Source organism: Ahaetulla prasina, chromosome 2 (assembly GCF_028640845.1).
Source record: "Ahaetulla prasina isolate Xishuangbanna chromosome 2, ASM2864084v1, whole genome shotgun sequence".
Classification (NCBI taxonomy): Eukaryota; Metazoa; Chordata; class Lepidosauria; order Squamata; family Colubridae; genus Ahaetulla; species Ahaetulla prasina.
Window position 1 is genome coordinate 8,130,776 of NC_080540.1, and position 17,606 is coordinate 8,148,381.

General features: G+C 43.9%; 1 protein-coding gene and 1 pseudogene across 1 annotated transcript; both read right to left on the bottom strand.

Annotated features, from left to right (window-relative positions):
• The window catches only part of LOC131193108 (zinc finger protein 658B-like), a 172,399-nt pseudogene extending 155,037 nt beyond the window's left edge, over nt 1-17,362 (bottom strand).
• On the bottom strand, nt 9,871-14,406 carry LOC131189582 (zinc finger protein 180-like). Its single transcript, XM_058165764.1, has 2 exons — nt 14,318-14,406; nt 9,871-13,749 (listed from the first exon to the last, which is right to left on the bottom strand). The coding sequence occupies exons 1-2, from the start codon at nt 14,404-14,406 to the stop codon at nt 13,233-13,235; spliced, it is 606 nt and encodes a 201-aa protein (XP_058021747.1). The 3' UTR covers nt 9,871-13,232.
• Nucleotides 17,363-17,606: the final 244 nt, after the last annotated feature.

The window sequence follows — 17,606 nt, forward strand, 5'->3', positions numbered from 1 at the left end:
GAGGGCGGAGCCCCACAGAGAAGGCCCTTCCTGGGCGTCGCCAGGCAACACTGTCAGCGCCGGCGGCACCCTGAGGAGTCCTCTCTGTGAGGCGCCGGGTCGGTGGGAGGTATTCAGTAGCAGTAGGCGGTCCGTAAATAGCCCGGCCCTATGCCATGGGCGCTTTGAAGGCGTTCACCAGAACCTTGAGCGCACCGGAAGGCCACAGGTAGCCAGTGCAGTCTGCGAGATAGGTGTCACGGGAGCCACGAGGGCTCCCTCTATCACCAGCGCAGCCGCGTTCTGGACTAACTGAAGCCTCCGGATGCCCCTCAAGGGAGCCCCATGTGAGAGCATTGCAGTAATCCAGGCGAGGCGTCACGAGGCGTGAGTGACTGTGCATAAGGCATCCCGGTCTAGAAAGGCGCAACTGGCGCACCAGGCGAACCTGGTGGAAAGCTCTCCTGGAGACGGCCGTCAGGTGGTCTTCAAAGACAGCCGTTCATCCAGGAGAACGCCCAAGTTGCGCACCCTCTCCATCGGGCCAATGACTCGCTCCCAACAGTCAGCCGTGGACTCAGCTGACTGTACCGGGATGCCGGCATCCACAGCCACTCCGTCTTGGAGGATTGAGCTTGAGCCTGTTTCTCCCCATCCAGACCCGTCGGCTTCCAAACACCGGGACAGCACTTGATAGCTTCATTGGGGTGGCCGGTGTGGAAAAGTACAGCTGGGTGTCATCAGCGTACAGCTGGTACCTCACACGAAGCCACTGATGATCTCACCCAGCGGCTTCATATAGATGTTGAACAGAAGGCGAGAGAATCGACCTGCGGCACCCACAAGTGAGGCGCCGGAGTCGACCTCTGCCCCCGTCAACACCGTCTGCGACCGGTCGGAGAGATAGGAGGAGAACCACCGATAACGGTGCCTCTCACTCCCAGTCCCCCAACGGCGCAGCAGGATACCATGGTCGATGGTATCAAAAGCCGCTGAGAGGTCTAATAGGACCAGGGCAGAGGAACAACCCCTATCCTGGCCCTCCAGAGATCATCCACCAACGCGACCAAAGCCGTCTCAGTGCTGTAACCGGGCGGAAGCCGGACTGGAGCAGGTCTAGATAGACAGTTTCCTCCAGGTGGAGGAAACTGATATGCCACCATACTCTCTACAACCTTGCATGAGCGGGTTGGAGACGACGATAATTACCTAAAATAGCCGGGTCCAGGAAGGCTTCTTGAGGAGGGCCTCACCACCGCCTCTTTCAAGGCGGCGGAAAGACTCCTCCAACAAGGAAGCACTTGTAATCGCCTGGAGCCAGCCTCGTGTCACCTCCTGAGTGGCCAGCACCAGCCAGGAGGGGCAGGTCCAATAAACACGTGGTGGCATTCAGTCTACCCAGCAACCTGTCCATGTCCTCGGAGCCACAGGGTCAAACTCATCCCAGACAATATCACCAAGACCGCCTCAGGCGCCCGTCCGAATCGCCACAATTTTGGTCCAGACCGTCCCGAAGCTGAGCGATTTTATCGTATAGATAACCGTTAAACTCCTCAGCACGTCCCTGCAGCGGGTCATCCGCTCCCCTGGTGAAGGAGGCGGGTCACCCAAACAGGGCAGCTGGGCGGTTATCTGCCCGGCAATGAGGAGGAGGCGTAGCAACACCTCGCTTCCCTCAGTGCCACTAGGTAGGTCCTAGTATAGGATCTAACTAGTGTCGATCAACCTCTGAGCGGCTGGACCTCCAAGAACTCTCTAGGCGTCTTCTCCGCGTTTCATCCCCTCAGCTCCTCGGAGAACCAAGGGCGGTTGGGATCTGCGCGGGTCAGAGGCCGCAGAGGCCTGACACGGTCTAAAGCCCCAGCAGCCCGTTCCCAGGCTGCGGCTAGTTCCTCTGCCGTGCCGTGAGCCAGACCCTCAGGAAGTGGCCCAAGCTCCGTCCGGAACCTCTCCGGGTCCATCAGGCGCCTGGGGCGGTACCAACGTAATGGTTCCGTCTCCCTGCGGTGTTGGGTGGCGGTCAGAAGGTCTAGGCGAAGGAGCGAGTGATCTGACCATGACAAAGGTTCCGTGACTATATCTCTCAAGTCCAGATCCTTCAACCACCGACCAGAGATAAAAATCAGGTCCAGTGTGCCTCCCGATGTGAGTGGGGCCATCCACTACTTGAGTCAGGTCCAGGGCGTCATGGAAGCCATGAACTCCCGAGCTACTGTCGATGACGAGCCGGCAGATGGCAAGTTAAAGTCCCCATGACTAAAAGTCTGGGGTCTCCACTGCCACCCCAGCAAGCACCTCCAGGAGCTTGGGCAGGCGGCTGTCACGCAGCAAGGAGCCAGGTACGTGACCAGCAAGCCCATCTGACACCTATGACCCCACCTCACAAAGAGGGATTCACACCGGCAATCTGAGGTACGGTGGTCTCCTCGGCTCTAGACTCTCTTTAATAACAACCGCCACCCCCACCTACCCTGGGCCTCGGCTGATGGAATGCACGGAAACCCGTGGGCACATCTCGACCAGGGCACGCCCCTTCAGTGCCCAACCAGGTCTCCGTGCGCCTATAATATCCGCGGCACCCCTGAATCAGATCATGTATTAGGGGCCTTATTGGCCACGGACCGTCGTTGCATAACATCAGACGAAGGCCCAGGCTCTGAGTCTTGACCATCTGGGAACGGGAGAAGGAGGGGAGGCGCGATCGCCTGCAGACATCGGCGCGCCCCCAGAACGATACGGTCCCCCTTCCGCCATATCTGCCCCTCCCACTTACCGTGCAAATGGAACCACCTCACCAAAAGGAGCATAATCCCCCATAACCTCCGACCCATTACAGAACCGCCACGAGCACGCGCAAGGACTGGCTCCCACCCGCGGGCTACTCCCAATACCCGCCCTAAACCTCCCACCCCCTCCCGACGGGTTCTCTCCTGCCGTCAATCCCTCCCTCCCAACCCTTAAAATCCCCATTAAAACTCCCTTAAAAATCTCTTAAAACAGCTAATTAAAAAGCCCTAAGCCTCCTATTTTAGCATGCCACCTCTTGGGGCTCCAAAGCCCGTCCTCAAGGTGGGCCCTCGATAGTATGGAGGGCCAAACCCAGAGAGGGGCATCTCGCAGGCAAGAAGGTCAGCCGCCGTGGCGTTCGCATCACCAAGAAAGTCCGGCAGGAGGCCCATCCTGGGCCGGTCAAGATGGTAACAGATGATACAATGACCACAACCAGTCTGTCCGTCAGTCCTGATGGGAAGCAGTCAATAGTGATCCTCGTGGAGTAGAGGACAAAACCACTCATTCAGTCAGTTCGCCACCCCCTATAAATAGTCAGGGGTGGACTAAGGAAGAAGGAGGGGGGGCGGACCGATGGTAGAGATGTTAAACAGGCCGTCCACCGCCTTGAAGCGCCGAGGCAGGCCGCTGCCACCGGCCACCTCCGCCCTGCCGTCGCCGCCGAAAGCGTCCCATCGCCGCCGCATGAGGCCACCGACGTCCCCCCCATCTAGGAAGGGACGCCAGTCACTCCACGCCCGCGCCAGACGAAGAAGCCAGGCCGCCACCGCCGCCAGCAAGCCAACAAGGCCGACGGGGGCCCGATAGGCCCTCCAGATCTCCATTGGGCGCAACTCCTCCGGGGCTCCTCCCCTCGCCCCCGAAGTCGCCCATCATCCATCTTCCTCCACGACTGAAGCCTCCTCCATCAGGGCGGGGATCTAAGGGGGCCCAAGGTGTCAGAGGCCCCCGCCGCCGCCGCCGCCGCCAGAACGCCAAAAAGGGCCGGCGGCAGCCCGGCAAGCCGCAGGCCGCCCAGTAAGCCACCCAGCTAGCTGCCAGGGCCGCCACTGCTTCCTCCCACTGCTTCCTCCCTCTCACATTTCTATACCGCCCTTCTCTGAAGACTCTGAAGACTCAGGGTGGTTTACAGCCAAGATAAAATCGCACAGAAACAAACGTTAAGAACATTATTAAAAATCTAATTCAAAATTTGGCCCAATAATTTAAAACTAATAAAATATAAAATAAAACCTAATAAAACCACCCATGTTAAAATTGCGATCAGGCGAACCCTGCCCGATGGAATAAGAGAGTCTTAAGCTCACGCTTAAAGGTCCAGAGGTCAGGGAGTTGGCGTAGCCCCAAAGGTAACTCATTCCACAGGGCAGGAGCCCCCACAGAGAAGGCCCTCCCCCTGGGAGCCGCCAGTCGGCATTGTTTGGCTGACGGCACCCTGAGGAGGCCCTCCCTATGGGAACACACAGGTCGATGGGAGGCTATTGGTGGCAGAAGGCGGTCAAAAGGATCCACAATCACATTCATGATTTAAACTGCTGAGTTTTCTCACTTAAGGGAAGAGGATTTAAAGAGACAACTTCCCCAGGTCTGTAAATGTTGTTTGATGGTGTTTGTGCGTGTGTATGTATGTGTGCAATCATTTCCAGACCTGCATAAGAATTGTGATGTTTGATTTGCATGGAATGTGTGTATGTGCAAGCAGAGAAACTCATTGAGAAGGTGTGAGATTTCTGTGTTGTCTTTTGGATTTGCAAGAAATGTGTGCATGTGTGAGAAATTGTCTCTGCACGCTGCTTGATTGCAACTTGTGTGTGTGTGTGTACCTGTATGCATGAGAGTGTTTTTGCAAGCAGCTTGACTACAATGAGATACTTTTGGAATTTTTTTTCCTAACCTCCACCCCCCTCGCTCTCTGTTGAGCCAGGCTGGGGGGGGGGTGAGAGAAAAGGAGGGGCTGGAAAACAGCCATTTCCCCCTCCTCAGGGTGGACTTTTGGAATTTTTTTTTCTCTTTGTCCTCACTGGCTCATCTTAACTACCCCCCCATCACTCCCTGTTGAGCCAGGGGAGGGGGTAGGTGAAGGGGGAAAACCATTCACCCCCCTCCATTTTTTTTTTCTTTCTTCTCTGCTGAGCCTGTCTGAGAAGGGAGGGACAATTAGGCTCTCTGGAAGCATTGCTTTTCACTGGTTTGGTATTTTTTCATCTGCATAAAAGCTATGCAGATATATTTTCTTTTCCACCTTGAAAACAATTTTGATTTTAATTTTTAACCCTCCATACAATTTTGATTTTGATTTTAATTTTTAATTTTTCTTTTTTCTGGAAATTTTTGAGGTTTAAACTGCCTGATTAAACCTCTAAATTTATAAATGTTTTCAAAGCACAGAGTTGGCTCAAATTGTGTCATTTAGCTTTGTATTTTTGAAGCTGTTAACATACATAATAAGAGTTGGAAGGGACCCTTGGAGGCCTTCTAGTCCAACCTCCTGCTCAGGCAGGAAACCCTACAGCATTTCAGACAAATGGCTATCTTCTTATGTACGGGTGCATTTTTTTAAAAGCACAAATCTGTTTTTTGAAAAAATGCACTCAGGTTTTCCACATAAAAAGACTCACCCAAAAGCTTACAAAATGCCTTTTTTTGAATCAGACTCAAGGCGCCCCCTATTTGCTGTTTGTATTGTTTATTTTTATTTTTTAGCAGCACAAGATGTGCCCTGTTTTAGGAACTATTTCAGAGATAAGTTAGAAAATTACACGATGTGGAGAGAGATTTAGGAGGATGATCAGATGCTGGCACTGTGAAGGATTTAATTTGTTCAGTCAAGTTTTGAATTTGCAGCTTGAGGCATTAATAAAGCTGAAATAAAGGTTTAATGTTAGGAGTTAGAAAAGTATGAGCAAGTAAGACAAATGGTGATTTTGCTAAGATATAATGTGATTTTTGATAGTATGGATTTGTTAGTGAACAACTTCCACACATGAATAAAAAGGATGGGAGTTGGGTTTTTGTTGATTGTTTGTCTTTTTCTCTGTCTTCCACATAGTACGTTTGTTAAAAAACAAAACTGAGATTTGTGTGTAAACCACTTCCCCAAGTTGTGTCATCTCTTCTTTGTCCCTGCTTTTGTGTGGGTATGAATTTTAAAAGTGCTGGAGAGGCCCAGGATGGACCGGCTACCTAGACAGGGTGAAGAACAGATTTCAACTTTCTTTATTCTCTGTACTTTTGTTTAAATGATTTTACCTGTTCATCTCCTTCCTGAAGCATGTGAATCCAGCTACCTTTTCTCATATGGGAATATATTGTACCAGTTTATCTGTTTAATGCTGATGTGTTATTGTTTCTTTTCAAGTTCTACTTGCAAGATATCTATTCCCCCTTGGCCCCCTCCCTAATCCTCCAAAAATGCCTTTTCTCACCCAGAAAGGGAGGAGGAGGGGATCCCTTCTCATGTCCTTTAGTCCTGCAGATGACTCCTACCTGTGGAAGTCGAATACATGGGTCAAGATGCTTTTCCCAAAAGAGCAGAACTTCCCAATAAAGAAATGGACATGTAATGAGTAAACATGTAACGATCAAAAGACTTTTTTTCAATTCCCAGAAGACAGTTGGTTCTTTCTTGTTTTATGTATTCATGTAAGGATTGTATTTGAGATTTCTGTCAGCAGCAACATCCAGACCACTGGTGTACTTCAAACGACTTCCTGACCCCACCTGGAAAGGTCCTGCTGAACTCATCACCTGGGGATGAGGTTACGCTGCCATCCAAATCAACGGTGAGACCTTGTGGGTCCCTGGTCGACATATCCGTCCCTACCATCAAACTTATCCAGACCCCTGCAGTACCACCGGCGCCACTAGGACCTAATACTGTCCTGATAAACCACAATGTTCCCTTCCCGCTGGAAAGCATGGAACCTGCAAAGAATAACATCAGTCACCTGAGTGCAGATACAACTCGTGAATTCTGCTATACTGAACAGGACTATTTTGATTGAACAAAAACAGAGGAGATGTGGAAATAGAACAGCGCCTGCAGTTTCCAAAACAGTATTGTAGAGATTATACGTGCAGGTTGTTTAGATGGCTGACCACTAGATGGCAGACCACTGCAGCCGGACCATGTAAATTTTTGTCTCTTATTTAATCGTATTTATACTCTCTTGCCTATGACTCATCCCCAAGGAATCTCTGCCCTTGGGAAGACCCTGGCACACACTGGTACCAGCAGAGGTATAACACAGAAATCATTTTCTATCATAGCAGGTATCTATCTCAGTTTAGCACTCACTGAATAGGCAGCACCTCAGCCAATCATATATATTGTTTTATTGTACATGCATCTTCGCTGACCTATCATGATGCTACATGTATGTATCCTCTTGCATGAATTATAATAAAAGGGAGCTTTGGATTGACTTTGCGCTCTCATCCCGAGGAAACCTTGTGTGGTGTCCCTCATTATTCGGTTCATTTCATGAGAAGCCCACCAGGGAAAAAACGCAGTGTGAGTCCTCTGATGGTTTACCAAGTTAGAATTGTTCCTGAAACATTTCCCACGATCAGGTCATTCAAATGTTTTCTCTCCTGTGTGAATCCTCTGGTGACTCATGATGTGGGAATTATCTAATGAAACTTTCCCCAAAATCTCAACACTCATACGGTTTCTTCCTAGTGTGAGTCCTCTAATGTATCACAAAGTTGCCATGCTCACTACATTGGGAGCACTTGTAGGGGTTCTCTCTTGTCTGGTTCGGTTCTGCAACCCAACAAGAAAAACACAGACTTCAGAGGATAATTAGAACTGCAGAAAAAATAATTGCTACCAACTTGCCTTCCATTGAGGACCTGTATACTGCACGAATCAAGAAGAGGGCCGTGAAAATATTTGCAGATCCCTCGCATCCTGGACATAAACTGTTTCAACTCCTACCCTCAAAACGACGCTATAGAGCACTGCACACCAGAACAACTAGACACAAGAACAGTTTTTTCCCAAAGGCCATCACTCTGCTAAACAAATAATTCCCTCAACATTGTCAGACTATTTACTGAATCTGCACTACTATTAATTGTTTCATAGTTCCCATCACCAATCTCTTTCCACTTATGACTGTATGACTATAACTTGTTGCTGGCAATCCTTATGATTTATATTGATATATTGATCATCAATTGTGTTGTAAATGTTGTACCTTGATGAACATATCTTTTCTTTTATGTACACTGAGAGCATATGCACCAAGACAAATTCCTTGTGTGTCCAATCACACTTGGCCAATAAAAAATTCTATGTTCTATGTTCTATCATAAATTCTTAGTACTGCAATGGGTTATCAACGAATATATCTGGAAATATATTCATACAGACAGAAATTCAAATGCACATACCTACAAATGTATATATATGGGAAATCCATGCTTTTTCAGCATGAAAAAATGTCCCAAAAAGATTGAAGTCAAGCCATCTGAGCTAATTTTAGAGATGTGGGGGCTTTAATTGATGAAATGATGCCTAAAGTCTCTACAAGATTTGAAGCACCAGTTTTGCCCATGGTAGTCCTCAGCTCCAAATAAGTGCAGTAAATACTGTCCACAATCTCTCTGGTGCATCCCCATTCAGGTAGTCCTAACTTATTGCCTGCATTTGGGACTGGCATCTGTGTCATTAAGTGGCCCGATCATTAAGCATGATGTCACATGACAGTGCCAACTTACATCTGTTCTTCTGCAGTTGTTAAACAAATCACTGTGGATTGTTAAATTCAATTTCACCTCCCCACTGATTTTGCTTGTGTGAAGCTAGCTGGGCAGGTCACAAATGGGGATTATGAGTGTGGGATGCTGCAACCATCATAAATATGTACTGGTTGGCAGAACCCAAATTGGTGCAATTCCTTTTCCTGTATCTTCATAATCACAGACTCAGTGAACAAGTAGCAGGTGAGGACTACCTATACAACTGAACATCCCCAAAAGTCCTCATTAGTATTTTTAAAAAAGTGCTGGCTTAAGCACAGTTGAACTGGTTAATACATGGATGGGGCACCAATAGGAAATACCATGCTGGTTGATTAGATATGGAAGTGTAACCAGTGGCAGATCAGTCTGTTATTGTTGCCAAGAAAACAGCAGGTCCATAAGAGAATAATAAGAGTTAGAAGGGACATTGGAGGTCGTCCAGTCCAATCCCCTGCTGAGGCAGGAGACTTTGTACCATTCTGGACAAATGTCTGTCCAATCTCTTCTTAAAAACCTCCAGTGATGAAGCATCCACAATTTTTGGAGGCAAGCTGTTCCATTTGTTCTCACAGACAGGAACTTTCTCTAAGTTCTAGCTTGGGTCTCTCTATAAGTCTCCATCTGTTACTTCTTTTTCTGCTCTCCGGTGCTTTGGAGAACAGGTCAAACCTCTCTTCTATGTGACACTCTTTCAAACTTTGAAAGACTGCTATCATCTAAACAGAAACTCTCCATGCGAGCATTTTAGTCGAACAATTGAAGCCTTGCTGCAGCCGAACCAACCTGGCTCATCTATACACCAGTCTGTTCCCCAGAATGCTCTGCAGGCAATTATTAGAGCTCCCAGGCCTGTCATTTAACCTAGACATATCCAGTTCCTGCAATAGTTCATCGTACAACTCCTTTGGGGTACAAATAAAGAAATTACAAGACAGAGGGTACATTCCAAGTCAACAGAAGAAAATAGAACAATTGTTAAAAATATATGGAAAGTTGTGAAAGTGTGCAAACTCCCATGATACCAGATTTTCAAACCATCAAAAATAGAACAATTTATAATCCGGAACGTTATCCGGCAGTCATAGGAGGTCTGTTATGCAGTATTTATCACATATTGTGGCCAGATATTACCAATTCAGTCAACATTTTAACCTGCTACACATAACAACCTACACAACAGGTAGTATCTACCCCCGGCAAGGCTGGCGAAGATGTTCTCCAACAAATCAGCAAACTGTTGGAGATGTAATCATGAATAAGGGACATTCTACCACATTTGGTGGACATGCCTAAAAGCTAAGAGGTATTGGATGAAAATTAAAAAATGGTTAGAAGAAATTACAGAACAAAAAATTGAGATGAAATCAGAACTGTTCTTATTGGGTATCATAAAAGGAAATACAAGTAAGAAGATTCAATACATCATACTCCACATCATAACTGCAGCCAGAATCACATTTGCCTAGAACTGGAAACAGGAAAACATGCCATCAAACACAATGATAATAAAAAAGGTGCTCGAGTGTGCAGAAATGGATAAATTAACTATGGAGTTAAAAGAGAGAGAGAAAACAGAGTTCTATAAAATCTGGAACATGTGGTATAAATGGCTAGAAATTAGATGTAAAATTAATGTATAGAATATACATAGAAATTATGTTAAAGTGAAAACCGTATAAATGTATGAATATGATGTTAAAGGGGCTGTGTAAATATATATATTTAATACATAAGAATTTAGAATTTAGAAAACGTATATTAAAGGTGAACAATTCTATAACATAGAAAAAGGTTTTAGGTATCTAGATGTATAAATATAAAAACTACATAAATGTATAAAATAATAGGCCATAAATGGAAAATATGTAATTAGAATTGATGCCAATAACTGAAAGCTGTAAAAGTGGAAATGTGGTTTTAAAATGGAAAAAGATTGAATAAAGATTATTACAAAATAACAACCTATGCAACAAAATTGGTTAGGAATTAAAAGAATATTTGCTATTGAACCATGGGTTTACGATTGCATTTACAACCATCAAGTGAATTGGAATTGAAATGCTTTGTAGACAGTATTTGGGCTTATGATGTACAAGAGACAAAGTCAATGTCAGGATTTGTTATGATGTCAGCAAACATACTAGCTAGTTGGAAATCTAGAAAACGGACTTCAGTTGTCATTTCCACAGCTGCAGCACAATTCATAGCATTATCAGAATTGTCTTCAATTCTCTTCAGAGATGACATGGTATATATGGTTAGTAAAGGATTTGGATGTTGAAGTGAAAGGAGCTATACCAGTATTTGAAGATAACACAAAAGGTGTACAAATGACAACAGGTGGGCGTACAAACCAGAAGGAAGCGTGTTGACATAATGTAAAGTCAGAGAAGCAGTGAAAGAAAATGTAATAGACATAATTTATTGTCCATCAGAAAATAATTTAGCTGACCTAATGACAACACCATTAAAACATCTTACATGAGGCAATCTACGCTATAATTGGTTGCTGTAGATGCAAAGGGGGAGTTTCCCATTTTTCCCGCTTTTTTTCTTCTGTGTGCTCTTTATGCTATTTGGATTTACCTCACGATGTTTCTGTGTTCCTGACCATCTTGTTTGCTGTAAATGTTAAATGGATCCACCAAAGGATTGGGGGAATAAGACACAACTGTTGTCTTATTGTTCTCAACTTAAATTTTAAGAAGAAGTTTTATTAATAAGAATCAAACAAAGATATTTCATCCTGGACAAAACAGAGACAATGGTTCTGGTGATTTATGGTAAATAAGCCATTCTAAACTTTATACAAATTAAACGGAATAGTAGATTGTTAACAAAGTGCTTTGATGTTTAACTTTGTTGTTGGTTCATCTGTTAATTATAATGCCTTTACGTATCGTATATAGATGAACGTCGAATTGGTTGTGAATAGAAGTTTATAAATTTTGGGCTGCTTTACAAGGGTAGGAAACTAATATTGCTCCAATATATTTATGAATATTCAAGTGGGGGGTTGGTAATATATGTAAATCTGTTTTTGTCCTTTTTAATGCACATTTTTTCTTTTAAATGTTTTGTCTATCCTTGTTTTGCTTTTGAAAAAAAATCTTTCTGTTTTTGGAGTTTGTACTGTATATTAATTTTCTGAAGAAAGTAACCTTTTTTAAAAAAAGTCCCTTTAGCGCAAACACGTTTATGGGGCTACTATGTACCTATTTTCTAAACTGCCTCTAAATTCATAGAATCGTAGCATCATGGGGCTGGTTTTATCGTGGTGACCAGAATTGGATGCACTATTCTAGGTGTGCTGTCACCAGCACAGTGTAAAGTAACTCTATCACTTCTATGCCTCTGTTGATGCAGCCTAGGACTGAATTCGCTTTTTTTGCAGCACAAAATTGGCAGAAGCAGTACTTGTCTATTTCTCATGTAGCCCAAGGATACTGCCCTTTTGGAGATCTCCCATGTACCTCATCCCATTTCCAGTGCACCTACAATTCCTTAACACAGTTTACAAAGTGTTAAGGTAGCAAAACAAAACACTTTGTCCCAGTCCCACGTGATAGTGACCCAGAAGCAGCCACCATTTTGACAGAGGCAGACATGGCAAATGGTGGCTGCTTCCACAACTCCACCGCATGGCCTAGACATGAATCCCAGGCACAGTCAAAATAACGGCTGCTTTCATGACACAGTCATGCAGCCCACAAATGTCTTACCCTCCTTCACCAACATGAGGTTCAGTGGTCTTCAAAAGATATGGAGAAGGAGGAGGTTGTGATGCCTGGTGAGGTGGGAGTAAGCCCTAATGATCGCAGGGTTCCAGTGGGAGTAGGAAATGCCTGTGGGGAGGGAAAGGTCTGTAGGAACCCAAAAGTTGGTGTAGTAGATCTCCAAGACATTCCTGCAACCCTGAGGTAGTCACTGTTCTGCTTAATGACTTGAATATTTCTTAATGACTTGAATATTTTTATATTCATATTTTTTAATATTTTTAACAGCTTCATCAGGGAGAGAAGGAGATGGGGAGGGTTAAGCAAGGCAATCTCGCTTAAAAACCATTGCAACATGCAACTATAATTGGCAGGTCCCATTACAATTGTATCTAGAAGACTACTAATAAGATGGCTGCGGAATTCTGGGACTCAAAATCTGGAGGACACCAAGGTAGAAGATGGAAAGTCCACCTGTGGAAATTATATAAGCGATATACAAAAAACACCACCCAAAAGCCTTTTTGAGGAATTCCATTACTTCTGCAAAAATGAAATATCCAAAAACTGCTGCTGCTAACCAGAAACAGGTAGTTAGCCCTTTTTCATTTTCATTCACCTACAAGTCTAATCCTGAGACATGTTTGAGTAAAAAGAATGAGGCCAGAATTAAAATAGTCAATTAGTCACTTATATTCCTAATGAGAGATTAGAAATGAAATTCAACCCTTCTCTAAACTCATCAATGTTTCCTTCATGTGGATTTTCTTGTAGGAAATAAGAGAAGATTTATACTTGAAGATCGTCCATAGACAGGATATTTGAAGGATTTCTCTCCTGTGTGAGGCATCCAGTGTCTCATGAGGTGGAAATTTTTAATGAAACTTTTCCTACACTCTGGGCACACATATGGTTTCTCTCCTATGTGAGTCCTCTGGTTTTTCACCAGGTGGGAATTCTGGCTAAAATATTCCCACAATTAGGACGTTCCAAGGGTTTCTATCCTGTGTGAGTTCTCTGATGTCTTACCAGGTTGAAATTGTGACTGAAACTTTTCCCACACTCAACACATGCAAAGGGTTTCTCCCCTGTGTGAGTTCTCTGATGTTCCACCAGGCTATAATTCTGACTGAAACTTTTCCCACAATCAGAACATTCAAAGGGTTTCTCTCCTGTATGAATCCTCTGATGACTCACCAGGTGGGAATTCTGACTGAAACTTTTCCCACAATCGGGACATTCAAAGGGTTTTTCTCCTGTGTGAGTTCTCTGGTGTTTCACTAGGTCAGAATTCTGAATGAAACTTTTCCCACAAAGAGGACATTCAAAGGGTTTCTCTCCTGTGTGAGTTCTCTGGTGTTTCACTAGGTCAGAATTCTGACTGAAACTTTTCCCACAAAGAGGACATTCAAAGGGTTTCTCTCCTGTGTGAGTCCTCTGATGATTCACCAGGTCAAATTTGACTGAAACTTTTCCCACAGTCAGGACATTCAAAGGGTTTCTCTCCTGTGTGAGTCCTCTGATGATTCACCAGGTGGGAATTCTGACTGAAACTTTTCACACAATCAGGACATTTAAAAGGTTTCTCTCCTGTGTGAGTCCTCTGATGATTCACCAGGTGGGAATTCCGACTGAATCTTTTCCCACAAAGAGGACAATCAAAGGGTTTCTCTCCTGTGTGAATCCTCTGGTGTTTCATTAGCTTGTAATTCTGACTGAAACTTTTCACACAATCAGGACATTTAAAAGGTTTCTCTCCTGTGTGAGTCCTCTGATGATTCACCAGGCGGGAATTCCGACTGAAACTTTTCCCACAAAGAGGACATTCAAAGGGTTTCTCTCCTGTGTGAGTCCTCTGATGATTCACCAGGCAGGAATTCTGACGAAATCTTTTCCCACAGTCAGGACATTCAAAGGGTTTCTCTCCTGTGTGAGTTCTCTGGTGTCTTATCAGATTGGAATTGTGACTGAAACTTTTCCCGCAATCAGGACATTCAAAGGGTTTCTCTCCTGTGTGTGTCCTCAGGTGTCTCACAAGGTCGGAATTTCCAATGAAATGTTTCCCACAGTCAGGACAGTCATACGGCTTTGCTCCCATGTGGGTCCTCTGGTGTATCAGCAAGTTGCCATTTTCGCTAAAGGATTTACCACATTGGGAGCACTTGTAGGGCATCTCTCCTTTGTGGGTCTTTCCATTAACGAAAAAGGAGCTGTTCTGACCTGAGCTTTTATCACATTCAGATAATTTGTATTTGCTTTTCTCCAGAGTGGATTCTCCCCTGCATAATCTCTTGTGATTAGAAGTTTGCTTTTCTCACAATAGGCACATCTATGCAGCTTTTTCACCATTGATATTCTTGAGAAGGTCAAAAATATGTGTGATCCCTTGTTTAGGGGTGCTTTAATTTAAGCCCTTTTCTTTCTTCCAGGGCAAGACCTGCATTATTATCTGCCCTATGTAACTATCCAATTCAGCTTTTCCTCCACACTGACTTCCAGATATTTACCTCTTTTTCTGAAATGGAAAAATAATCTCCCCTGACCTTTTTGTATAACGTACCATTGAGTTCCACATACTCTACATTTTCCAGCTGGAAATCTGTTCTTGATTTTCTTTCCTTTATCTTTCACCTGCTAGGTGAATTGTGTGGTTTTTCCTGAAGAAAATGGAGAATATTTTTATTTTTGCTTTGCTTTTCAATGTTGCTTGTTATTCTCAGTTGTCCACTGTGATCTTATCAGCATCATCTTTGTCTGTAAGATTCAAATAAAAATGCAGCTTTTATTGTTTGTAAAAAGGTTGCAGAAGATGTGAAAAAAGTATACATTACAATGAAAAAGCAGTTCCACAATGGTAGAATAATCTCTTACATTAATTGTGACATTTGACTACCGAGATCCAAGTTCAAATATCCATTCATTCATGAAATTCACTTGTTGACTTAGGTCAGTCACAAATTCTCAGCCCTGCAAAAGTTTATGTGCAAAAGTTTCAAATACAGTTATGTGAAAAAGAAAGTACACCCTCTTTGTGTTCTATGATTTTACATATCATGACATAGTAAAAATCATCCAGACCTTAGCAGTTCTTAAAAATGGGTAACTATAATGTCAGATGAACAAAAACAGATGACACATTATACCCATGTCATCATTTTTTTTTACAAAAACAAAGCCATAACAGAGACATGAAAAACTAAAAACACTCTTACTTCTTCCATAGGTACGAAGAGGCAACGCAGCAGCCAGTGCTATTGATCAAATGCCCTTGATCAATTATCATCAGCAAATGTGACTATATCTATAAAAGCCAAAGTTGTAGGAGTTTCCTGGTCTCCAGCATTGCGATGTGAATTAAATGCTAAAGAGTAAAGATATCAGTGGGGATCTTAGAGAAGCAATTGTTGCTGCCCATCAATCTGGGAAGGGTTGTAAGTCTATTTCCAAACAATTTAAAGACCATCATTCTACATTCCACATTCACAAATGGAAAACATTCAAGACAATTGCCAATCTTCCCAGGAGTGGAAGTCCCAGCAAAGTCACCCCAAGTTCAGACAGTGCAATGCTCAGAGAAATTACAAAAAATCCAAGCATTACATCTCAGGCTCTACAGGCGTCATTTAGCATGTTAAGTGTTAAAGTTCATGACAGTACAATTAGACAAAGACTGAACAAGTATGGTTCGTTTGGTAGGGTTGCCAGGAGAAAGCCTCTGATTTCTAAAAAGGACATGGCAGAAACACTTGCATTTGCAAAGTTACATCTGAACAAATCACAAAACTTCTGGAACACTGTCCCTTAGACAGATGAGACCAAAGTGGAGATAAAGCCCACAGTTTACTATCCTTTTCTACTGCTACATGTAGGGATGAATGAAACAAAAAAGAACTTGAATACAATATTGAGAGATTACAAGCATCTAGGCAAGAAAGTTAAGGAGTTAGATGCACAAGTAGTTTTTCTCATCTGTACTGCCAACGAAAGGTCAACACCTGGTAAGATAACAAAGGATTCTAGAAGTGAACTGGCTAAAGGGTTGGTGTCGCCAAAAAACCTTTGGATTCCTGGATCATGGTCTGTACTACCTTCATGATAGGCTTTTGGCAAGGGATGGGCTGCATCTCACGAAGACTGGGAAGAATATTTTTGGAAAATGACTGGCTCAACTTATCGGGGGGGTTAAACTAAAATTGAGGGGGGAGGATGACCAATCTTTAGGATCTCCAGGACTTAATTCCAAGCACAAATCCTTAGAAACCAAGTCAAATAATGAGGTAAGGAGGAATGGAAAGGAAGACAAACTCAAATACCAAATAGGAAACATAGGAAGCATACCCACAGACCAATATAAAGACCTCAAGTGCCTATATACAAATGCACAAAGTTTGGGGAACTTGCTATTAACATGAAGGTAGATATGAACAGAAACTTGGTGGATATGAAAAGATACTGATAGAAGGTTACAAACTGTATAAGAAAAGGTTACAAACTGTACCCCACAGAAATGGAAACCCTAAAGGTACTAATAGGATTACTAAAGAAATGCACAAAAGAATAAACTTAGAAATACGGAGACATTTTCTGACAGTGAGAACAATCAACCAATGGAACAGCTTTCAGAAGTTTTGGGAGCTTCATCACTGAAACTTTCAAAAAGAGATTGGACTGCCAAATGATGTAGGGTCTCCTGCTTGGGCAAGGAGTTGGACTAGATGACCTAGAAGGTCCCTTCCAATTCTGTTAATCTTTATCTGTAAGGATGTGTGACCATCATTAATGTTAACCAGTTGGCAGCATCCAAACCAAACAGGCCAACCTGCTTCTGGTCTTTCCTCTAACCTGTCCTTAACTCACCTTCCATCTGATGCTTTGATCCTTGGAAGAGCACAAATAACACTCTGCACACCACCTTCCTCCCATGAGTGATCCGGAAGAGGAAGTTCATCTGCGCTTCTCCTCTCCTCCCATCCTATCTAGCAATACAGTACTCAATGGTTTCAGTTCCTTTTAGCTCCAACAGATGGAGCTCTTGTGCTGTTGGCTTTCTAATTGCAGATGCTGCCTATCTGACTGCCATCTCATCCTAGGAGGTCAAAAAACAGGCTTGTCCTGTTTCTGCCTAAGGCATCTGTTAAGTTCGGGCAATGAAGAGGCAGGAGACCAACGAGTGGCAACAGCTCTTTAGTTTATTGTGACCAAGCAAAAGACAAACGGCAAAAACCCCTCTTTAAATACTCTTTTGGCTGAGGCTTCAACCAATCAGCAACGTGCAATTTTCCCGCCCAAAATTCCCTCTCGAAGTTCAAAATACATTACACTCCTTCCCTCCCAGAACGCTTTGTACCTCTATTTACATAATATTTACATGCT

Excerpts from the sequence above, each read along its gene's own strand:
- LOC131189582 (XM_058165764.1), bottom strand. The coding sequence starts at position 14,406 with ATGCCCTACAAGTGCTCCCAATGTGGTAAATCCTTTAGCGAAAATGGC. Across the intron at positions 13,750-14,317 it reads ACCCACATGGGAGCAAAGCC|ACTCACACAGGAGAGAAACC; the intron begins GTATGACTGTCC and ends AATCATCAGAGG.